The 25573-nt window shown below is 43.1% G+C and overlaps 1 protein-coding gene across 1 annotated transcript in view; it reads left to right on the forward strand.

Moving 5' to 3' along the window:
- The window catches only part of SORCS1 (sortilin related VPS10 domain containing receptor 1), a 407920-nt gene that overhangs the window by 345134 nt on the left and 37213 nt on the right, over positions 1-25573 (forward strand). The window contains exons 16-19 of the mRNA XM_077821796.1: positions 335-465; positions 7867-7980; positions 9796-9967; positions 22234-22420. Coding sequence (XP_077677922.1) covers positions 335-465; positions 7867-7980; positions 9796-9967; positions 22234-22420 — 604 coding nt within the window. The remainder of the gene's footprint in view (positions 1-334; positions 466-7866; positions 7981-9795; positions 9968-22233; positions 22421-25573) is intronic.

A 25573-nucleotide genomic window follows, 5' to 3' on the forward strand; every position in this document is an offset into this window, starting at 1 on the left:
CAGTCTGTGCTGTCAGTTGTTACAGTACTTACGGTACAAATCAATCTGATCCGCAAATCAAAACTCTGGATTCAAATACTCCTGGACTTTGTGGAAAAGTTTTTGGTCCACATTTGGATACACACATTAGCCGATAGGGCCAGATTGTCTGCTGGTATACATTATGCAGCCCCTTTGGCTTCAACAGTGGTTGCTGCTCCTCTACACCAATAGAGAATTTGGCCCACAGAATCATCCTGTAATACAGTCAACACAACTGTTAAAATTTACCAAATTGGGGTGACAAAAATGATAACGATGGTGTAAGGATAGACTGTTTTGTTTTTGATTTCAGGGAGAAGCATGCATTATGGGAGCAAAACGGATCTACAGGAAACGCAAATCGGAGAAGAAGTGCATGCAGGGAAAATACGCTGGGGCCATGGCATCGGAACCATGTGTTTGCACGGAGGCAGACTTTGATTGGTGAGCAATGCAGATGGGATACACATGAGAGATGTGCTTCTGCCCATGCCAACATGAGACTCACTTGATCTGCATACAAAAATACAATGATACATACATATCATTAGCCTTGCAGATATATAGAGGAGTATGTTTGGGCAGGTATGTAGATCGATCACCCCCTGCTGGTGTAAGGAAAAAGCAACAGCTCAGGAAAAGAGTGACTCAGAGATCTGCTGGAACAGGCAGCATTAACCTCCCCGAAGAAATTGTCAGGATCACCATTTGCAAAGGCTCCAACGAGCCTGAATTGACATATCCACCTGTTGTCTAGCTCATGTCCCTATCCTGTGCAGCATTGCACACTTTGGGGGCTGAACTGTCTAGGTGTGAACTCTTGAGCAGAGAGGTATTGTGGTTATTTTGTGCTGCTCCAAGCTCATCTCCGGGTGCCCTTTCCATTGCCAGAGGCCCTCCACCAGGATCTGTGACATGTTGTGAATTCAACCCATAAGCTAAAAGAAAAGGAGGACTTGTAGCACCTTAGACTAACCAATTTATTTGAGCAGAAGCTTTCGTGAGCTACAGCTCACTTCATTGCATGTCACTAGTACTCCTTTTCTTTTTGCGAATACAGACTAACACGGCTGCTACTCTGAAACCCATAAGCTGTAACATGGGGCCTAAGAGATTCAGCTCATACGCTATTTGCAGCCTTGTTGTATGTGTTGCTCCAAGGATATGATGATTTTTACTTGTTTTTGTCCTCTCTTATAGTTGATTTTTTTTTTCAGTATAAAACAGACAGCCAGTAAAAGCCAAGACAAATGAATAAAAACAACTGGTGCCATAAATTAACTCTGCAAGTGTAACTCAAACCTGATAAGCTGCTTTAATGATCTCATCTTCAAAGAGCATTGTCCCCCAAAGAGATTTGTGGCAGGCGTGCTGGGATTCTGGAATACAGGGCAGTGTGATCTAACAGAGAGGAGCGGCTCCATGTGTAACCATGAAAAGATCATTCAGTGCAGCTGGGCACTGTCATTAGCTATTCTTGTCTGGATATGTCTTCCCAAGGATTGGGATTGTGACTCCCTCACATCCCATTGAGCTCCAGCTGGTTTTAAGAATATTTTCGCATCATATGTTTCCTTGCATCTCTTGACATTTCATGCACATAGAGGTCCTGATTCTGAGCTGCATCCAAGCTCCTTTACATCACTCTGGCAGTGTAAAGAAGACAGGAACCAGCCAGATCTTCCCACTGGGGAATATCATGGGTTTAAGGGCATTGCCTGGGTGGGGTAGGACCAGTGGAATGGCCTTATCATAACCTGACCCCTTTCCAACATAGGGGTGTGCCAGGAGCATGCTCAGGCTAAGGAGGAATTTAGAGGGTGACTGGGGTGTGGCCAGGGCTCCAGCTACTCTGGATTGCTGAATGTCTGTTGGGGACCATAACAGCCAAGGTTTAAGTGAGGACTGCCCCTGGGGTTGACCAGTTGTAATTTACTGTGGACACAGGGAGTCAGTTCTGTTGAAAATCCTTTTACACCCCCCCCCAACCCCCACCCCCTGCCCTCCCCTCTGGTGTTTTCTCATTTTTCATTATTTCCTTAAAACTGAATCAGTGGGTTTTATTAGATGTCTTTCACTTAAACTGAAAATCTGGGGCTCCAGGCACGGCACTGCATTGTAGAGCTAGGAGCAATGTGATGAAATTTACAAGAGGAAAAAAGCATATTTCTTCTACGTTTACTTAAAAAAAAAAAAAAAAAAAAAAAAAACGGAGAAAACTTCCTGAGGGGAGAGAGAGAGAGACATCTGCTAGATTTGGTGTAGTCTCCCAAGGAAATGTTGCAGCATTGGAACCTGCAGCTTTCTTTTCCGAGCTGATCAGCACCCACAAATCCCACTGAAATCTGTGGGAGTCAATGACGCTTGGTACAATTTGAAAATCAGGCCAGGATCCCGGTAGACCTTTAAAAGCAAGCTGGACAAAATACTATTAAAACAATGCTGTGCTGGCTGGCGACAGGTCTAGCTTGGCTGTGAGGACTTTCCCAGCTCTTATGACTATGATTTTGTTGTAGCACAGAAGATACAAACATACAGTCTCTGGGGCAAATATCGCTGTCCCCTCCTCTTTTCCTCTTTTTCTTTCTCTCTCCTTTTTTGATTCATTCACTTTCTGGAATTGGATTTTGATTTTGATCCATTTTGGTGTCCGCACAGCCCACTGTATTGTCCTGGGAAAAAGCCCAGCTCAGTAGCAATAACTAAAATAGGCCACTTGATTTGCTTTCCTTTTAATATAAAAAGTCACTTAGTTTTACCTAGATTTCCCAGAGAACCTTGGGAAGCCAAAGAGAAAGAAATGAGTTTAGTGACTAACAGCAAGCCTTGATCTGGAGGAAGGAGATGGCATCAGGACAGCAATTCTGCTGGTTCCACTGATGTTGTGGCCCTTTTTTGTTGTGCTAACACAGGTCAATCTTGACTTAGGATCTAAAATTGTGTGTGGGTGCTTCTGTGTGTCTCCCCTGGCCAAAGCAACAAATATGCCCTCATAAAATAAAAATTTTTGTAAAGCTTCTCTCCTAGAAATCTCATAGAATTTGGGGGACATTTACAATCTTTATCTAACCAAGAACAGAGAACTACTGGCTGAGGCTAGGTTGGTTGTTTCCCCCTCAACAAGGCTGAACAACCTTGTGAGTAACTTCCGGCTTTGGTGAGCTCTCCTGCTAGGGAACCTCCCCTGTAATTAGCTAAAGAAGAAAACATTAGGGGACAAAGGCAAAGCTGCAGGTACTTGCATGGTCTGTGGCTCACAGCCAGAGGGCAATAGTGCTTCAGAAATGAGGTAAACCTGCACTTAGCTTCCATTCCTAAGGCAAATCCTTCCTAGCAACTGCCTAGAAACTAGATTGTATTTATTCATTTGGGTAAATGGATTACACCGCTAATCACATGTTATTAAAGCACTAACTTACCAGTTTCAGAGTAGCAGCCGTGTTAGTCTGTATTCGCAAAAAGAAAAGGAGTACTTGTGGCACCTTAGAGACTAACCAATTTATCTGAGCATAAGCTTTCATGAGCTACAGCTCACCTGACATTTTAGTCCTTTCTACAGCCTGAACACTCTCTCACAGCAGTGTCTCTCCCATAGCAACACCTGTAGTCACAGAAAGAAATCCTTGTTTGGGTCAATTCTTTGGTCAACTAACTTCGGGCCAGTTTCTAGCGCCTTATTCCATTAGTATTCCCATTGGGCCTGATTCTTATTTACACTGAGGGGTTTAAGTTGTCTGTAGTTACTTTAAAACACGTATATTTCTGGAGTCTTCCTGGGGCCTTTAAGAAGGCTTGTCTGTGTGACTGCAGCTATAGTATCTGAGGTTAAATGAACCAAATAAGTCCTAATTAATTGATAGGTATGAAACTAATAGGGTTCTATAGATATTAGAATATGTGTGCATATAAATTACTCTGAACACCTATAGAACTAAATAGAGAATGATCTCTTTTTTCTGTAGAATTTGTAAACATTTAAGTAATGGTTTATTAGCAGATATATTATTTAGGCACTTGGGGCCAGATTTTGAAAGGTGTTTTGGTGCCTAAAGATGCAGATAGGCACCTAGTGGGATTTTCAAAAGGTGCCTAAATGCCTTTAAAGATCTACGTCTTGGATCCTACAGTGAAGGGTGGCAATATAAAACTCTTAAGACAGAGTTAGATCCCTATTCGAAAGGTCACTTTAAAAATTCCATGGAAAGGTTACCAAGTTCTATTAAATTCTGTAGGACTTTTCCACAAGGGGATTTAGCTAGCTGAGCCATGGCCGTATGGAATTAAAGATGCCTGTATCCCCAGGTACCTTGACTCTGTGTCACTTAATGGATGTAAGGTTTAAAGGTCAAAAGGCAGGTGGCATTTTCAATTTCTGACAGCACTGACCTGTATTGTTAAGGTCATCTGATTAGTGTGGAGGAGATCCTGGGTTCAGGCATTAAGATCTCTCCTGATTTTTGGATGACGTGAGCAGAGTGGTCCATGGACAGGGTTATTGTTATCTGAGTGCGATCCTAGTTGGACATTTCTATCGTTTGCAGTGACGGATTTGTTAATAGTTTCTTCTTATGTGGCATCTCCATTACTGGAGGTTTGCAACTATGGTACCCCATTCTGTACGATCCTCCGCTAATCTCTGTGGATGAATAGTCCTTTTGAACCATCCAGAATATCACATCATCGACCCAAGATTTTCTTTTTTCTTCCTCATGTTCTTCTGCCACCAATTTTCCCTTCCAGTGCCTGTAAACATGCATCACCCATCAATCCTCTTCCTCCTTTTGACACAGACATTATTGATAACTTCTCCTTTTCTTAAAATGGGCCCTGAAAATCAAATCTTTCTTTTTCAGATCTGACTTTTAATAGTTTAATCTTAACTTGAAACTTTCTGTGTGTGTGTGTGTGTGTATGTATATTTTGCTGAGACAGGATAATGTAAACTATGAAGTTCTTCTAAGATTTTCTTTTCCCTTAAATGGTATTTATAACCTTAACGCCAGTTTGCAGAGTTGTTTTTTTGTTTTTTGGTTTTGGTCTGGGGAGTCTACAATATTTTTAGATTTCCTTCTAGCCTTTGACCCTAAATAGAAGCCGAATTATAGATCCCTGCAATCAAGATTTTTATCTATTTACACTGCCAATTAGGTGTGAGTCGAGTTAAGCCTGTGGAGGTGAGCACAGAAAAACCAGTATAATTGAGAGCAGAATCAGAACTCTAATATTCATAAAAATAATCCCTTTTAATATATGCTGCACTGTCATTGATGAGCACTTCATCTCTCTCACCTGTGCTGTTCTGAGTCTGGCACAAAATGTAGCTAGTCTGAACACCAGATGTCTGGCAATGAGACTGCTAGTTGCTTGCAGTCCATCCCTGATACATTCAGATTTCAGTAGTCTAGATTATGCTACGGTGATCCAATTGATGCTGCTCCTTCTCCATTGCAACAAAGCCTGTTGTGCCAAACCGTAGGCAGAAATTTGTTGCCATCCTCAGTGCTCTGTGTGCACCAGACAGTAACCAAGAAATTCATTAGTTTCCAAGTTTGCAGAGGGGAAAGAGGAGCTGGTGCATCCCTAGAGAGATATGGAAGAGCAGTTTATGTCATTTACCAGTATGATATTTCTGTATGTCTGTATCAAGGCAGCACAGACTTGCAAAGCTCAGAAGGTCACAGTAGAACTTCTATACTTCGGAAAACTATTTCTGCTCCGGAACATATAATTTCACTGTGTGACTTTGAGGAACAAACACAGCCAAACCTAGTTAATTCAGGTTTGGTCCATCCAGATGCCTGAATACAGTATCCAAATGATTTCAACTGTAATCAGACTTGTAGAGTGTGTGTGTGTGTGTGTGTGTGTGTGTAATATGAAATTACAGACCAATATTGTTGGATTAAATTGGACTTTGGATGCTGATCCCCTCTGGGCAGATTTCACTATTAGGTGAAAAACAAAACTGATTATGGACTAGCTGTGTGTAGAGTGTTACAGATTTTTAATTTTATTGACACATGATAACTCAGGAATATAGCGTTTCAACGTGGCAACAATGGAATTACAAAGAAACGAGGTCCTGTTTGTACATAAATATTTGTTCTCTCTAGGCAAATGAAAATTATTTTACTTCTCCTTATAGAATATTTCCATAGCCCTGGTGTCCTCCTTCCAATCAGGATGATTACAGGAGCAGCTGGCAGCCTGGCAAGCCTGGCTTGAACTTCTAAAGCCCTTAAGCAATGGTCAGTCATTGGTATGTTAGGAACTAAGCTCCTGAAAATTGAATCATAAAAACTAAGGGTGGAAAAAGATCATTTTAGGTCATCTAGTCCATCGCTTGGAAATTGCAGGACTGTTTCCTAGATTATATCCTCAAATACTTTGTCAATCCAGTTTTAAATATGCCAGACAATGGGCCTTCCAATGCATCACTCAAGAACACTATTCCGTAGTCAACTAGACCTCACTAAGATGTTTCTGATGTTCAGCCTACATTTTCCTTTGGCCAATTTCTTTCCTTTACTTTCCTTTACTTTACTTTCTATCCTTTTAAGCCACCTTGCACCATTTCTTTTCTAGGCCTTCAGGAATAGAACTGGTTGAAATGTTTAAAGATTTCAAATTTTGATGGCAAATCTTGCCGGAATTCCAGCAAAAAGTATTGTAAATTGTTCATGACTTTTTCCTTTGCAACGTTGCTTATAGTTCAAAATTTTAATTAAACTGAAACTTTGGAAAGCCAGCATTTTGACGTCAAAGCAGGGAAAAGGTTTTTACAATTTTTACTCTCGTTTGACCATCTCTTCTTTGGAATTAAAAACAAAGAAGTCGCTTTCCTGGAACGCCATCTCTGGTCCAGTTACAGGAAGAACTCCCTGGGTCTCTTTATATACAATCCCGTCAGCCTGGCTCCTTCCACTTCCTGTGTCTCCTGTCCTGTCTCCTTTCCTTCAAGGTCTTAACTCCCATCCAAGCCTCCTCTAAGAATTTTCTCCTCCTTGAGGTAGTTGTTATCAGGCCACTTTCTACAAAGGAGAGTGGATTTTAGAACAGGAGATCTGCTAAGAAGACCATGTTCTAAAATTTAAAAAAGGCAACCAAAAGCATTGTGTAATTAATATTCCCCATTGTAAAGCCATGATGCAACTGGATGAATGTGTACAGAGCCAGTGTCTCAAAAGCATTCCAGTTACAGTCCAAGGGGAAAATTGAGAGAGAAATAAATCATTTCCATTTTCCACCAGCTCAATCCTCTTCCTCCTTTTGACACACACATTATGGAGAACTTCTCCTTTTCCAAACTAATGCAGAAATGAAAAAAACCCAGCCGCCTTCTGTTCCATACCAAAAATCCTGTGCAGGAGTTTGTTCCTCTAAAAAGCTTTCTCAGGGCTGTCAAATTTGCTTTAGGCCACAGGCGGTGTTCTGTCCAAATAACATCAGTTTGAACTTAAGCTGTTCAGCTCCTAAAGCATCACTGAGTCAGCAGCAGTTGAAAATTGCTGGCAGTTCTGGGATTTGCTACATTGGCTCCTGGATCTGTCTGTAACCACGAAGCTATGCTCGACCGAGAAACCAATCTAGGCCTGACCTTTTACAAGCCATGATTTCATAAACCACCAGGACTAGAAACAACAGGGCTAGTTCTGCTCATGCTTACACGGACCTAAATCTAGGTGAATGCCACTGAAGTCAAAAGCAGAATCAGGCCCAGGTGCTGTATTTATTATATCATTTCAAGCTGAAAAGGCAGGAAAGGGACCCGGAGTCATTATATCCATATTAGCGAGGATGAGTTAATGTCTGATTTCCTTGTCAATTATTTTTCTGATAAAACAGTGATTATGGATATGAGCGTCACACCAATGGCCAGTGTTTACCAGCGTTTTGGTATAACCCGTCGTCCTTGTCAAAAGACTGTAGCTTTGGACAGAGTTATCTCAACAGCACTGGGTAAGTGGATTTACAGAAGATGATTTTAGCAAATCCAACCCTGCAGCCCTCAGCCACATGGGATCTCCAAGCTGTCATCCCAGAGTTGTTTAAAGCCTACTTTTCCTGAGACACACAGGGTCCAATTTGAAACTGATTAAGTTGATGGGAGTTTTTTCATTGACTTCTTCAGTGAGCTTTGGATCAAGCCCGTAATTCTCTAGTTTTTGTTTGTTTGTTCTTATTTTCTTCTTTAAACCTGCTCTGGAAAAATTATGCTACAAGCAAACTGTAGAGCATGGGACAAATGTGATCTATGGGCTTATCCAACATCCATTGAAGTCAGTGCAAAGACTGCCATTGACTTCAGTGGACTGTGGGTCATGCCCTAAATCCTGAAGAAAATCCAAGTGATTAAAGCTGAGAGTGGGATACATGCTAGAGAAAGGCAATAAGAATTGGGTTTAAATTTGAAGAAAGAGAATAATAAGTAGATAACCCTTGAAGTTGTGAGTACTCCATGATCCTTTACAGCCCCATTAAAATCAGTGGCAGTTGCAGCTAAGGTCAACAGGAGTTGCAGGTGTCAAGTTCTAATTGTATTTGTTAAGTAAAAGGTGCATAAAACAGGCACAAAGGACTGACAGCTATACATCAGCCCCTCGTAAGCTCACAAGCTGCACAAATGGGTCCAAGGATCTAGCCCATTTCCTTCAGCACTGGTAAATATAATGTAGCCATGTTTGTGACTTCATAAACACAATCTGCCTTAGAACAGCAATGTCCTCTCCCTGGAATGTGGTGGCAACACCAAAAATCCACTTAAAAGAGAAAAACTAAATAGAGGCAAGTTGGGGTTAACAATGGCATCTTACAAGGGAAAGGAACACTTTCTCAAGAGGTTTACAGTGTATTGTGCATTAGATAAACACAGCTGTGCTGCACTTAACAGATTAACCTTAGAATAAAAATATAACCGATATCTTTCTACAACTGTCTGTGTTCCAAAAATCCCAAAGCATTTTTCAGATGCCTGGGGCCAGATCCTGCCCTCCAGCACCTTCTAAGTTCTGCTCATCTCTAGATGCCAGAGTCTCAGCAGCCAGTGCACGACAGAGCAACCTTCAGGCTGCTCTTTCTTGGGTCTGGGTCCAAACTGTAACCCTGATGGGCCCAAAATTGCTGTGATAAAACATATGGTCTTAAAGTCATCTGTGTGCACACACTCTCTTGAGCTGTGTTCAGCTCTAGCTCAGGTTCTGGACCATGAAATTTACAAAGTGGCCTAGTGGTAGAACAGAGAACTAGGAATCTGGGCTCTTGGATTCTAATCCTGGCTCTGCCACTGTCTCACTATGTGACTTCTTGATGATCTAGCTTGCCTTTATGTAAAATGGATCTAATAATATTGAATGTACTGCACTGCAGTGATCCTAAGCTTAATTAATGTGTTTTAAAAGCTCTGGGATCCTCAGGTGAAAGATGGTTAAAGTGCAAGATTGGCTTCTTAGAGAGAATTGGCTCATGCCCAACTGAGAAGCAGAAAGCTCTGCAGTGCAGGACAGCAGCGGTTTAATAGTGTCCAGCAAAATTATGCAACTCGTTAGGGGAGCAATGAATGAGAATATTGTATCCAGCTGAAAACGTTATATTATAGGCTGCTTGTGCACTGTAGGCATGTGGAAAGTGTGACTGGACCACTTATCTACAAAGTACTTAGAAGCCAGATTGCCCTCAGCCTCACCAACCTGAGGCAAATTTGAAAACTTCCCATGCCTGGTTTGAACTTCTGATTCCCTGCATCTCCTCCTTACACAGAGATCTCTCTCTTTGCAGGTACAGAAAGGTTGTGTCTAATAACTGCACAGATGGCGTGAGAGAACAGTACACAGCTAAACCCCAGCAGTGTCCTGGCAAGGCCCCCCGTGGACTGCGTATCATCACTTCGGATGGGAAACTGACTGCAGAACAAGGGCACAACGTTACTCTCATGGTGCAGCTGGAGGAGGTATGGTCTATTTTTATGGTCCCCCCTGGGAATACATTAATCTGAATCATGCAAGCTTGCAAAGACATTGAGTTGAGACACTGGAATAGGGGATTAAATCCACTTAACAATGCATCTTAGTCTGAATGTTATTGAAAGGCAATAAGTGATATAAGGTGATGATGGGACACAAAGTTTGTTTCCATGCATCAACCACGGTTCAGAACCAGAACCTCGCATCCAAACCATTTCAAATTTCAAAGGCGGTGCAGACATGAATCCTGACGCCAGCCTGTCCCTTCTGGTTTGGATCCCCAACAGGATTTGAAAGTGCAAGATGGACTGATCATTGGTTCCAATTAGACCTTGCTGCAGTTCAGCCCAAGATGGCGGAAATCTCACATACAGGTCTGATCTTATGAGATTTCCCCCCTTTGAGATGGCTGAGTGTTTCCACCATTTAGGCGCTTAGGGCTAAAATCTCCCAAGAAAAGATCTCAAGATTTCATCACGATGGAATCCAATGGTGAATGTGAACCCTAGCCTCATTCAGTTTCCACCAGAACAAGGGTGGTCTTAAAGTCATCCGCGCGTGCACGCATGTGCACGCATGTGCACACACACACACACACACACACACACACACACACACCCCTCCTCCTGAGCTGTGTGCATTTGTAGCTCAGATTCTGGAACTTGAAGTTTACAAAGTGGCCTAGTGGTAGAACGGAGAACTAGGAATCTGGGCTCTTGGATTCTAATCCTGGCTCTGCCACTGACTCACTCTGTGGCTTCTTGATAAGATAGACCCATTATACAGATAGGTAAGCTAATAATACCAAACATACCTCATTGCAATGATCCAAAGTTTGATTAATATGTTTGAAAGGCTCTGAGATTCTTGGATGAAAGGAGGTTAAAAAAACCCGGTATCCTCAGGACATCTCTAATCTGCAAGTACATTTCCCCCTAGCCTGGCTCCTCTTGTATCGAAAGTATTTTATTAAGTCATTGGAGAGAATCCATGAAATCTCCCATCCTGTGTTCTCTGCTCCCAAGTAAGATTTCCTCACTGCCCAGATTGCCTTTTCCTCCCACTTCCCTTGTCTCATTTGCTTTCCTTTGTGGTTTGGCAAGAAAGTGCTAAACACTGATCTGTGTTTGCACAAAAACACAAAATACATGGCGGCTTACAGGGACTAACTTGGATCTTCATGTTGGTGGTTTCTGATTCTTTGTATAGTGATATACTTCTGGGTGTGGTGTTCTGTCCCATCTAGTGGCGCTGAGACCACTGAAAGAGAGAGATAAAATGAGTCTGCTCTACAGCCATAGCTAACAGCCAGTTGGCTTTTAGCTCATGCGGTAGAGGCTCATGCACTAAACTTCAAAGGTCCCACTTCAATCCTGCCCACTGACAATTCATATACGTCCCTCGGCCCGCTCCACTTCCCGCAGCCCCCATTGGCCGGGCACAGAGAACCGCGGCCAGTGGGAGCAACAATCGGCCGAACCTGCGGAAGCAGCAGGTAAACAAACTGGCCCAGCCCGCCAGGGGCTTTCCCTAAACAAGTGGCGTCCCAAGTTTGGGAAACACTCCTCTAGCAGTGTCAAGGTTCCTTCCCCACTCTGAACTCTAGGGTACAGATGTGGGGACCTGCATGAAAACCTCCTAAGCTTACTTTTACCAGCTTAGGTTAAAACTTCCCCAAGGTACAAATTAATTTTACCCTTTGCCCTTGGATTTCCACTGCCACCACCAATCTTTATCTGGGTTCCTGAAAAAAAGGAGTTTGGACACATCTTTCCCCCCAAAATCCTCCCAACCCTTGCATCCCACTTCATGGGGAAGGTTTGGTAAAAATCCTCACCAATTTGCATAGGTGACCACAGACCCAAACCCTTGGATCTTAGAACAATGAAAAAAGCATTCAGTTTTCTTACAAGAAGACTTTTAATAGAAGTAAAGGAATCACCCCTGTAAAATCAGGATGGTAGATACCTTACAGGGTAATTCGATTCAAAACATAGAGAATCCCTCTAGGCAAAACCGTAAGTTACAAAAAAGACACACAGACAGGAATATTCATTCTATTCAGCACAGCTATTTTCTCAGCCATTTAAAGAAATCACAATCTAACACATACCTAGCTAGATTACTTACTAAGTTCTAAGACTCCATTCCTGTTCTGTCCCCGGCAAAAGCATCACCCAGACAGACACAGACCCTTTGTTTTTCTCCCTCCTCCCAGCTTTTGAAAGTATCTTGTCTCCTCAGTGGTCATTTTGGTCAGATGCCAGTGAGGTTACCTTTAGCTTCTTAATCCTTTACAGGTGAGAGGATTTTTCCTCTGGCCAGGAGGGATTTTAAAGGGGTTTACCCTTCCCTTTATATTTATGACAAGCAGATATAATGAGAAAAATCTGGTACTGTTGGCGTCGGTGGCTAAAAGTTGTAGGTGCAGCCAAGGCTTCTCTGAACAAACTCGCATACTGATTTGCAAAGGAAACAGCATCTAGCAAATCTGACGTGCTTTGGTGCATCTAAATGTTCATTCTCTGGAAAAAAAAATTACAAACAAATTCAAAATATTCATAAAACAACAAAAACTCACTCCCCTGCCTTTTTGTCCATGTTGCCACTAATAAGGGGGATTAAAGGAAACAACAAGGAGAGGAAGTAGACGGAAACATTAACTAAACAACTAACTCCCCCCCCCCCCCCAAAAAAAAAATTGCAGTTTTCACAAAACATTGAAATATGGGAATTTTTTTAAAAAAAAAACAACTTATTTTTAAACAGGCATTTTTGGTCAAAAAAAAAATTGTGTGGAAAATTTCAACCAGCGCTAGCTACCGCTGATGCTCTCTCCAAAAATGCTAGACACATGAGCTGCACAACGAGCCTTAATCATTTGGCTGCTGAAGTGGTAGGAGAAAACTGGCAAGCTACAGGTCCTTTGATTTCACTGACGCCGAAAGAAACAATGAAATACTTCTTGCACTGGGACATGGGAGCTCCATGGGAGCTCCTGTCACCTGCAAACCTATTTTCAGTTGCTCACCACTGACACAAATGGTGGAGCTATCAAAAGGGGATGAGAGAATTACTTGAAAGCATCCTGAAAAGTCAAGCTGCTTTCAGTAGGTCTGGCCTTGTGTGAGGAGCCTTTTAATGCACATTGTACTGCTTTAAGTATATTGGGATAACTGATGCAGTACAACCTTCCTAGTGTGGATGCAGTTATGCTGGTATAAAGGTATTTATACTGGTATAGCTTATTTCCCTAAGGCCTAGTCTACACTAAGGGGGGAGATCGATCTAAGATACACAACTTCAGCTACGAGAATAGCGTAGCTGAAGTCAACGTATCTTAGATTGACCTAGAATCACTTACTTCGCGTCCTCACGGCGCGAGATCGATGGCCGCCACTCCCCCGCCGACTCCGCTTCCGCCTCTCACCCTGGTGGAGTTCCAGAGTTCACAGCAGAGCGATCCCCGATAGATCGATCACTACCCGTCGTAGACATGGCCTAAGTTTAAGTGAATCGAGTGTACTGCTATAAGGTACCTATAAGGCAGTGTAGGATAGTAGGGATAATACCCATTTAATCATTTCTGTAAGTCACATCCTTAATGCAAATAGTTAAATAGGTACCAAAGCTGTGCATAGGCAAGGCCTGAGATCCGTTTCCTTCCAATGCAGATGAGAGGTAGGTATCAAAAACAAAAGTGTTCTCTGGTTAGCTCTTCACATCAGAGGAGGACATCAGGCATGTCAAAATGGGCTGGATAATGTTGACATGCATATGTGATTTTGCTCGAGGATATGTGAATTAGTGCACCCAGAGACAAAGACAAGCCAGTCCCTCAGTTCCGGAGGCGATGGTCAATAATTTTAATGACTAAGCTATCCAAGATGGACCAGTTTCTTCACTTGTGCCACATGTACAACTCTTGTGCAGTAAAAGACAGAGACCTTTTCTCATGTCTTTGGCCCTTCAGAACACTGCTGCTTTAGAGCTTCCCCTGTTCTGAGATGTAGATAGTCACCCTACGTACTGTAGCTTTCCAACTCTGTGTTCATACTCAAGTTCCACTTGACACAAAAGGGCTAACAGGTAGGACAAGAAAGCTATAAAGCTGATGAGCAAAGAGAAGATCTGCGGAGACCTGTACAACTGTTAACTTTCTAGGTCTAGTTGCCTTCTCTAAAGAACAAGTTGAGACTGAGCAGGAGAGAGGAGAGCTTTGGATGCAAACTCGTGGTTGTCCCTGAAAAATCAGTTAGTCTCATAGTTTAACACAACAGCAAAACAAGAGGAAGGAAGGAGCAAATGCTAGCAGTGAAGAGTATGATGTCTCCACGAAGCACATGATGACAATCAGGAAAACGTCTCATAGCACTGGGTCTTGTTATCCTAGAGATGATCAAACTCAGCAAAGTGGAATATGACTTTCTGATGGTGTAACAATGTCACTGGGAGGAACAAGGAAAAGCAATTCAAAAGCAGCCTGCGATCATATGGGGCTCGCAGAGAGGAATATTGGTGAACCTCTGGTTAAGTACTGACAACCACTGACCTAGTGAAGAGGTTGGAGAACCCCAAAAGGTCTGCCTCTTCTTCCCAAGATCTGGGAGCAAGTATTTCTGGTCCATCAGCTGATATAAATCGCTGTAGCTCTACTGATTTCCACTAGGTGAGGATCTGGCTCCATTCTTTTTTTTTTTTTTTTAATACAAAAACTCGTGTGCCTGTGATGGGGCAGATGGCCCACACTGGCAACAAGAGGGTTAATGAGAGACTCTGGATCCAGTTGGCCCCATTATGCCTGTGGCAAATGTCAGGCATCGAGAGGGGAGTTAAAAGGAGGAGATCTAGCCCAATCAAGGGCTGCCTAGGACGGAATTCTGCTTCTCCTGGTGTGAGAGACTGAACTAGCCTGCCGGCTGGACGAGTCCCTGCTGGAAGGGACAACCAGACCCTAGGGGATCAGCAGAAGCACAGACTGTTTGGAGACAAGCCCTGAATAGGGGGCGGGGTCCCACCGAAGGTTCGTTGGATGATTCCATTATGAGTTGGGGGGGGTGGGGTGTTCCTCATTTCTTTTGGTCCTTATCACCCCAGATGGGGTAGGACTGAAGTTTGCTTTGGCTAGAGGGCCAAAGCACTGCTACCCTGGACCTCACAGCAGCCTACCAGTGGAGACTTGGGGGGAGTCAGGCCCTGATGGGCCACTAGGGGTTGCTGCAGAGGCAACCGAGTCATAATGCCGTTTTCCTGGAGGTGACTCTAAGGTGGCCACATTTTTCATATACACATATTTTAATGACTGGTCTCAACCACCTAATGTAAATGTTTCCACGCATACCTAAACACCAGTTCTCCTGTTACTTGCTACTTTGAAATGTTCCAAGAATCAACTTGCGTACAACTTATTAATAAATGTTCAAGTTAATAAAATCAACTTGAAACAAGCATCTTTGAACTTGATTATGGTTGAGTTTATTTGACTTTACATGTAGTCATCCAAATATTCTTCCTGGAGGAAAACTGCAAGAAACCACCAATAAGCATCATTATTAATCGGTGGCCTTAGGCCCTAATTCAGCAAAGTGCTTAAGCATGCACTTAAAGATAAGCATGTGAATCAGGATGGACTTAACTTGTTTAAAGTTAAGAATATGCTTAATGATTGCTGAACTGTGAGCCATATTAAGGAGCATTCTACAGACAGACTTGCCCCGGAATTCAGTGGAATATCTTCCATAAAGAAATGTCTTCAAGGACACATTTTTGGATGCAAGTGGAAAAGTGCCATGGGGGAAAATGGGTGAATCGCATAAAGACTGTGTAAAGCACATTTTTAAAACATTCATTCAGGAAGACATCCCAACAGAAGCAGTGTCTGCCTATTGCAGTGGATAATTAAATCCGTTTTAAACATCTTTAAGGAAAAAGAGACGCAAGCCAATGCATAATTGAAGACTTTTAAATTAAATCTGAGGCATGGGACTAAAATTAAAAACTTTGAGCTGTATCTCATTGTTTTAATACTTCAATTTACATACAAAGACTAGCACTTAATATGGAAAATCCATGATTACAACCTTCTGGGTGAAATTTAAATGGAAAGCTGGAAGGCTGCATCCTTATTAGATTGATTGGGATGGGCCATAATCAGACATATACCAAAATTCTAATGGCAGTATAAAAGTAACCAAAGTGTAACAATATTTTGCAAACAGCATGGCGTGTTGCTAACAAATGCTGAAGTGAAAAGATTCAGAGATCTTGCGGAAAGCATTTAGGTCCTGTGTTTGTTCTAGATTTTTTGCAAGAAATAGGTACGTTTGCTGTGCATAGAGAAGGTGCTATTATATATGTGTTTAAATCCCCAGAGGTCGGGTTTTGTTAGTCACTAGAATTACTTTGAAAACTTACTTACTTATGTCAAAGTGCTTTTATTTTTTAATGGTCTGGTGCTCAAGACACTGGTCTTGGAAGATCTGGATTCAACTAGCTCTGCCACAGGCTTCACTGCGGTCAACAAATCTACTCATGTGCTAAAAGCTAAGCAGATACTTATAGGCTCTGATCTAGCAAAGCACTTATTAGGATTGCAGTGTACCATCTGACGGTTATGCCACACCTTGTAGGTAACATACATTAAATCAGGTTAGCAATGCCAACCCAAAGGACTGCTCTTTTCCTGGCTATTATAACAGGTATCTGCCTACCCCAGCGTGACGAATATACAGGGACTGAGTTTAGGGGACCTAACCATAGGTAGCCACCTTTGCAAATTGTGGCCATGCCTCCTAAGAGGGTTTGCATTACAAACCTCTAGAGATGGAGCTGGAAGATGGTGCTCATTCAAGAAGTCGGACTTGGGTTAATGCTCATTGCATTGATGCCCATATGCAAAGCCACAGGAGAAGTGCACTGGGCTTACTGTTCGCTTTACTTGGGTTCTGCGGATCCATATAATCTACCACTACCCTCGTCAACATGCCGAGTACACACTAGAAAAGGCAACAGGCAAGGCTATAGCAAGAAGGGTTGGGGGAGTTGGGTGTTTTATTTTTGGTGCCCAGTGTCAGGGATGAGAGCCTGTGGCAGAGCCAGGTTCTGGGTAACCTAACAAGTGCAGCTGGCCTGTAAACTGCCTGATTTGTTACACCGCGGTCCGCCTGATGGGTTGGAAGAGTCATCAGACTGACCCTTAAACCCAGCAGCAGCAACAGTTCAGCTGCTGCTAAAAGCATTTGCCCACAGCCAAGATAGCTCCTGCCTTGTTCCAGCCTTGCCAATGCCCTGCTTCATTCCACTTAGCCTGGTTCTGACTCTGGGCTCTGATTTTTGACTTCCTCTCTGACCCTTGGCGCAGGCCTCTGACTAAGTCTCTCATCTTGGGCTCTGATTCCTGGCTACTGATGCCTGCTCTAACCAGTAGGCATGACCACACACATCCCAGTCACTGACATAAGGAAATGTCATATTGTTGCAAAAATCTCTCTTGATAATACCGCCGTGTGCAAACTACTCTTGGGAGCTGCTTGTACACAGCAGTATGGTTTTGCTGTAGGTCTCCCCTGCCCTCAGCAAAGACCTTACACAAGTGATTTAACTTCAAACATCTACTTAAGTCACATTGGTATTAATGGATCTTCATAGATTTTAAAAGTCAGATGGGACCCATATGATCATCTAGACTGACTTCCTGCATAACACAGGCCAGAGAACCTCACCTAATTCCTGTATCTCACCCAGTAATTCCTATATCTAGGAGGAACTCATAGATGTTAAGGTCAGAAGGACCATTTAGTCCTACCTGCACATCGCAGGCCACAGAACCTTACTCACTCCTAAAATAGACCCCTAACCTCTGGCTGAGTTACTGAGGTCCTCAAATCATGGTTTAAAGACTTCAAGTTACAGAGAATCCACCATTTACACTAGGTTAAACTGCAAATGACCCATGCCAAATGTTGCAGAGGAAGGCAAAAAAGCCCCAGGGTCTCTGGCAATCTGAGCTGGGGTGGGGGGGATTTCCTTTTCAACCCCAAATATGGCAGTCAGTTAGATCCTGAGCATGTGGGCAAGATCCACCAGGCAGACATCTGGGAAAGAATTCTCTGTAGAAACTCAGAGCCCTCCTGTCCTGTCTCTACCAGTTGGGGATTTTTGCTACTGGCAATCGCCAATGGGTCACATGCCATTGTAGGCAATCTTATCATACCCTACCTTCCATAAATTTATCAAGTTCAGTCTTGAAGCTAGTTAAGTTTTTGCCCCGACTGCTTCCCTTGGAAGGCTGTTCCAGAACTTCACTCCTCTGATGGCTAATTTTTTTTTAATCTTTCTCAAATATGGCAGACCAGAACTGCACACAGTAGTCCAGCTGAGGTCTCATCAGGGCCTTGCTTAATGGTACTAACGCTTCCCTGTCTCTACTGGAAATACCGCGCCTAATGCATCGTAGGATTACATTAGCCTTTTTCATGGCCACATCATACTGATGGCTAATAGTCATCCTGTGATCAACCAATACACCCAGGTCTCACTCCTCCTCTGTCACATCCAAACGATAAATCCCCATCTTATAGCAAAAATTCTTGTTGTTAATCCCTAAATATATGACCTTTCACTCTGCACTATTAAATGTAATCCCATTTCTAGAACTCCAGTTCACAAGGTCATCCAGGTCGTCTTGTATGATATTCCGGTCCTCCTCCATATTGGCAATACCTCCCAACTTTGTCATCTACAAATTTTATTAGCGCACACTCACTTTTTGTACCAAAGTCAGTAATAAGAATGTTAAATAAGATTAGTCCCAATACCGATCCCTGAGGAACTCCACTAGAAACCTTCCTTCAGCCTGACAGTTCACCTTTCAGTATTAACCATTGTAGTCTCCCTTTTAACCAGTTCCTTATCCACCTTTCAATTCTCATATTAATCCCCATTTTCTTCAATTTAACTAATAATTTCCCATGTGGAACTGTATCAGATGCCTTACTGAAGTCCAGGTAGATTAAGCTCATGCTTAAATGCAGTAGATCTAAAGTTAAGAACATGCTTAAGATCTTTGCTGAATCAAACCTTATTCCATAACTTATTTCTCAGCCAATCTTCTCAAGCATAGCAACATCTCACTGATGACTATGTACACTGCCAAGTTAAATAAAAACACTCTGATTGTACTACAGAGCCTGTGCTAGGGTAGATACTGCACACGCCAACAGAAGACATAGCATATGACCGGCATAGCTACCCCACCTCCCTGAACGACGTTAGCTACATGGACAGAAGCCCTCTTTGGCTGGCATAGGTCTGTCTACAGCAGGGGTTTTGTCAGCATAGTTATTTTGCTAGGGGGTGGGTTTTACTCATGCCTTGGACCAACTCAGCTATGCCAATATAAGTTTTAAGTGTAGACCGGGCATAAAGCAAATTTACTTAAGGGCTTGTCTACACATGAAAATTAATCTGGAATAAGGTAAGGAATAAGGTATTTAAAGTGGATTAGCTATTCCTGATGAACAATTTCTGATTAGCTCCATGTTTGGATGCCTGTATTACAGAATAAAAGCATCCACAAATACAGTTAATCAGGAATAGCTATTCCAGAATAAATTCCTGCACACACAAGCCCATACAGTTTGCTAAGAGCACCTGCAGTTCTTCTTAACATATGAGAACATAAGAATGGCCATAGTGGTCTATCTAGCCCAGTGTCCTCTCTTCTGACTTTGGCCAGTGCCGCATGCTTGAGAGAGAATGAATAGGACAATTATTGAGAGATCCATCCCTTGTAGTCCAGTGACAGCTTCTAGTAGTCAGAACATGGGATTGCATCCCTGACCATCTTGGCTAATAGCCATTGATGGACCTATCCCCCATGAATTTATCTAGTTCTTTTTTGAGTCTAGTTATATTTTTAGACTTCACAACATCCTCTGGCAACGAGTTCCACAGGTTGACTGTGTATTATGTGAAGAAGTACTTCCTTATGTTCGTTTTAAACCGGCTACCTATTAATTTTATTGGGTGACCAGTGGTTCTTGTGTTATGTGCATGGGTCAATAACACTTTTTTTCTCCTCATCATTCATGATTTTATAGATCTGTCAGCCCGCCCTTAGACGTCTCTTTTCCAAGCTAAACTGTCCCGGTCTTTTTAATCTCACCTCAGATGGAAGATTTACATCCCCCTAATCATTTTTGGTGCCCTTCTCTGTACTTTTTCCTAGTTTGCTAGATCTCTTTTGAGATGGGATGACCAGAACTGCACACAGTATTCAGGATGTGGGTGTACCATGGATTTATGTAGAGGCACTATGATATTCTGTGTCTTACTATCTCTCTCTTTCCTCATGGGTTCCTAACATGCTGTTAGTTTTTTTGACGGCCACTGCACATTGAGCAGATATTTTCAGAGAACTATCTCCAATGACTCCAGATCTTTGTCTTTAATGATAACAGCTAATTTAGACCCCAGCATTTTGCATGTGTATATATAGAGAAAACCTGTTGTAGTGGTTTGTTTGTTTGTTTGTTTATCTAATCACTTATATTGTCCTTGTCATCGAAGTATCTCAGCACCTCACGAGCAATGATTTTTATCCTCACAATCCCCTGGGAAGAAAGGCAGTGCTATGCTGCCTAGAAAGTGAGGTTATATGATTTGCCCAGAGTCACACAGGAACTCAGAGCCAGGAATGTGATACAGAAGCCCCAGTCCACAAGACCCATCCCTAATCACAAGACTATCCTATCTTCAAACCTGATTCCCCCAAACTAGGTCAGCAGGTCTGTATTGACCTTGTCACTTCTGTCCACACAACCCTGGAAGTGAAATCTTTGGGCGGAGAACAAGTGTGAGGGATTCAGCTCAAAATGTCATTTTTCTGCCTCCCCACCCAGCCCAACAACTTAAAACAATACAAAATTAGACCTACCTGGAAACAGGTGCTTCTTTTAATAACTTTTATTAGGGCATCCAGGTGACAGCCCCTTTTGGAAAAATAAGGAAACAAAATTAAAGTAAATTCCGTATACTTTCATCCCAATGGTATGCACTGTCCTAAATTGTTAATCTAATGGCTTTCTTCCAGATGAAGGATCCAGGCACCGGCAAAGGCTCCAGTGTGCCAGACTGTATTAGAGGTGGCTCTGTAGCAAGAGAAGGAGAGTGTAACTGCATTGCCCAGTAATCACAGCGGTCCTATTGAGAGGCACTTTCAAAAGTGGCTTTTAGTAGTGACTATGTACAGAGTTAAGACGAGTTACAGTGTCCCACCTGGAAGGCTGGCCTACAACAGTCACTGGCTGTTTCTGTGTGTCTTGTCAGCCTGTTGAAAATGGACTGTACTGGATACAACACCACAGCAGTGAGATGAGAGCATTCCATTGATGTTTCCAGAGCATGAGAAACAGGGTCTCCCTGCAAGCATGTGTCTGAATCACGTCTCTGCTCCTTGTCCTTTTCAAAGAGCACTGGCTTATCAAAAATGCTATTGGTCGGTAAAGCTGTGTGTAAAGACACAAATCCATGTGGGTCCTTGGGTTTTAGGTTTGTTCATTTCCTCTGCCTGTTCTTACACAAAGAGCTCCCCGCTGAATGTCTTGGATGTGGAGCTCATTGTGGCTGTGTGTACAAAAAGCAAGTTCAGTCACTAGTGTGGAATATCAACCCACATAACAGGCTTTCTCCAGGTAACGGGGTTTCTGCTCTTGCATGGAACATGGAGCTCCTGGCTGTGTTTTTTTGCTTATGTGCTTCCTTTTTTATTTTTAATGATAACCAGAAGTGCCAGGTAGGCAGCCCAGGGGACGAATATCCTCAGCTTTACCCACAGAAGAGCAGCACCAGGCATATCCTACACCTGTACTGCTGGGACCGTCTCTAGGCAGGAGGAGGGGAGATTAGTCACCAGGCCTGTTCAGTCCTCAGCCTGACCCAGCCAACATGGGGACCAATTAGTGCTGGTGGTTTTTATGAGGTGGACACCTGTGTAGTAGAGAACTTCCAGCGCATTTCAAACAGGCCACTGAACAGCTCTTAGCCAGGTAACAGTCATTACGAGCCAGGTGAAAGGGATCACAGGCTGTTGCAAAATCTCTGAACCATCCTGAGTTGCTCTCTGAAATCACTCCCTGTAGCTGTTCAGCCCAATCTTTTCCACGGTCTGAAGTCCGTGGGAGTAGGTTCAGGCCACTAGTGAAGTCCAGTCAAAGAGTCGTTTTCCTTATTGACTTCTTCCCCATTGTCATAGGGTGACGTCCAAAGGATGATCATTCAGGTGGATTTTGGAGATGGCATCGCTGTGTCGTACGTCAATCTCAGCTCGACGGAGGACGGGATCAAGCACGTCTACCAGAATGTGGGCATATTCCGAGTGACCGTGCAGGTGGCAAACAGCCTGGGATTGGACAGCACTGTCCTGTACTTACATGTAACTTGTATGTTATTACTGTGTTTGGTTTATAACATATCTTAAAGAAACATTACATTCTCTTAGAGGCTCCCTGTCTGAGAGAAGACCTTCTGAGACATGTGCAGAGTCAGAGAGAATGAACTTTTGTCCTTCCCCAAACTGAGAGCCAGAGAATCCAAAAACTATTCACAGATAATGGCCAAGTTTTTTTTTAAAAAAACAACTCTTCATTTTTAGTGCCTCAAATTTCAGGTCCCCAGCTTGAGATGCCTTAAAGAAAGGGATCTGATTTTCAAAGGGCAGGTGCCCAATGCTTTCTGAAAATTAGGCTCCTTTAAGATGTCTCAAAATGGGAAGACAAAAATGGAGGCATACAGAATCGCTGGCTACTTCTAAAAATTTTGACCTGTATGTATACATAGGAATCATATGCCCACTGGTGAAATGCAGCCACTTCTGGAGTGGAAATCACCCTTTCTGTCATGATGGAAACCAAATTTCTGAATCTGGAGAAAGTTACAAGAAAAATAATATCTTCCACTGCTTTTCTTTCTAACTTCCTTATATCTCAATTGCTGCCAATTTAAAACCCAAATTTTCCTATACCCCTAGATAGAGTTCATGTTATTTCCCTTTTAGTCTGGTTAAGCGTTGGTTCAAGCCACAAAGTTCTGACCCATCTCTGAACTTTCCCAGAGTTCTCCTGAAGGTTTAGCTCGAGGATTCTGTGTGGGGCTGGGGGGTGGAAAACGGAGTTGTGGGTTGTTGTTTTTTATTGTACGTGCATGTTGTTTAGAAAGGAAGTGCTAAACCCTGGAAATATGGCTACAGAAATTGTTCTTAATTAATACCTGACACTTTTATAGCATACTTCTTTCAGAGGATCCCAAAGCGTTCAATAAGTTCCTATACAGAGATTGCAACTTCGAGGTTACTTTATTCACCAGGAATGCAGCTGTTCCTAGGGTGCAAGGCAGCAGCTGTTTAACAGTGCCCAACAACACTCCAAACAGTTCAGGGCAGAGTGAAGTATAATCCTATAGTTACAGAAAACTGCAGGGGGAACTTAGCTGGAACAATGGGGCTTACAGCTCTTCTCTTGTGAAAGGTGCCATGGTAGATTTAAGGTGAGCTTTTTCAAAAGCTACCTGAGGGACTTAGGAGTCCAAGCCCCCCAGAAGGTCTTTGGAAAATCACCCCTCTTAATGATCGCAGGTGATCAGGAACCCAGTTTTATGCCTCCTGTGAAAGATGGCACCTTCTGCAGCATGGCACTTCCTGGCATCATCCTGGGGCATTGAGTCCAAAAATAATGCCTTAGAGAAACGAAACTCCTTTCCTCTTAAACTACTCTAACTTGGGAGTCACATTTTGGGACTTAAGCCATGTGGTTCCTTACGCTGAGGCGTTGACAGTTGGAGGGAATTTCTCAGTTTTGGGGCCAATGCTGAGTTGTATTTTTTTTCTTAGCTGGCAGAATATTTGCCCTTGCGTAGAGCTAGTGACCCCTATTGCAATTGGACGGACAGAGGCCTCTGTGAAGGCAAAAGATGCGGTGTTCGAGTTTTGTTTAACGCTCCTATGCAGCGTTGACTGATCAGTCGTGGTGTAGGTTTGGATCTCAAGACAAACAGCTGGCTACACCTTGTTCTCTGAGGAAAAGCCAATTCTTTGCTCCCTCTGAGCCTCCCCTGCCTGCTCCTGTTTATGGATAGGTCAGTGGATTGCAAGCCAGGCGTCATTTCTAATAGCTTGTGAAGATCCCTGGAAACAAATGGAGAATTGTTTCTGTGGTAATATTTCCAGGGAGGTTCTGACAGCTTCCCGCACACAGGCTTTGTAATCAGCTGCAGCTTAACAAGAGGAGTTTTCAGAGGGATGATCATCATTGTGCTTGTCTTGTTTGCGAAGTAATGAGGCCACATGATACAATAGCTGTTTTCTTATGCAGGCTACAAGCGGGAAAGAGAAAGCAGTTGTCTAATTCAGCCACCTGCACTAATTAGCTGTCTGGCCAGCTGATCTAATGAGCCTGTAGTTTTTGGACACTACAAAGTGATACTTAAAAAGGTGGCCTTTGTATCTTTTTTAAGTGAGACGAGATATAATTTTCAAAATGGCCTAAGTGACTTAGGGGCCTAAGTCATGTAAGCAACGTAGCAAAAATATATTATTTTTGTAATAGAAATAAGCCCAATATTCACTAGAATCACTTAGATAATCTGAAATGTCATTAAAAGTCTGTATGCAATAAGGGTTTTCTGATGGGCCATTCATTGTGGCGTGCCTTTATCCCATTAAATTCACCTGTATAATAGATTAGATATAACATGTATATTTCATTCACCACCCATTACCCTTGGCACTTCCCTGATCCTGCAGCAGTCTCTGTGCAGACCTGGTCCCCTTGGGCCAAGGTGGAATAGCATTAATTTGCCCTAGCTATTACCAACTGCAAGCAGCCACATTGGGCTGGAAACAAAGATCATTCAAGGGGAACGGGGACATTTTTGCCACACATTTTCTATAGGCCCCAGTTCCCCTGCTATGCCAGCTGCAGGGAACTGGCATGGCATAAGAATCCTTCCACCTACTCTGCACCACTAGAATCTCCTTTCCACCGGAGACCTATGGGCTGTTTAAACTGGCCTGAGGCCCAGATTACACCAGTGGTTGTAGGCCATTTCTGATTGTAAGCCATTTCTCTAGCAACAAGGCCATCTATGAGTCATCTCAGCAGGCATTTAAGGTCAGCAACAAACTTATTCAGTCTCCCTGCCTGTTGCTTTAACTTTTGAAAATGATGTGGCCTGTGTAAGGGGACTGTTGCCCCTTACTAACATTCAGTGGGGGTGTTTTAGTTGCTAGGTCCCAGTACTAAAAGGGGAAGGGTCAATGGGGAATCAGGACTCTGAGACTGACAGCCCCCAGGTACAATGAGGAGAGGCCAATGCTCCTGGTCAGCCTGAATGACAGGGCGGACAGGCTAATCAGGGAGTCAGGAGACCAGGGAGGTCCCGTCCTCTGTATGAGCTGGATTTGCCTGGGTCAGACAGAGTGGAGCTGAGCTAAGGAGAAAGTAGGGGCAGAGCTGGGGCGGGGGCAGAGCTGGGCCAGATCCAGAGGGACCAGAGGCACAGCCCAGAGAGAGCAGACCCTGTCCTGGGAGCAGAGCTGC

Source organism: Eretmochelys imbricata, chromosome 7 (genome assembly GCF_965152235.1).
Source record: "Eretmochelys imbricata isolate rEreImb1 chromosome 7, rEreImb1.hap1, whole genome shotgun sequence".
NCBI lineage: Eukaryota > Metazoa > Chordata > Testudines > Cheloniidae > Eretmochelys > Eretmochelys imbricata.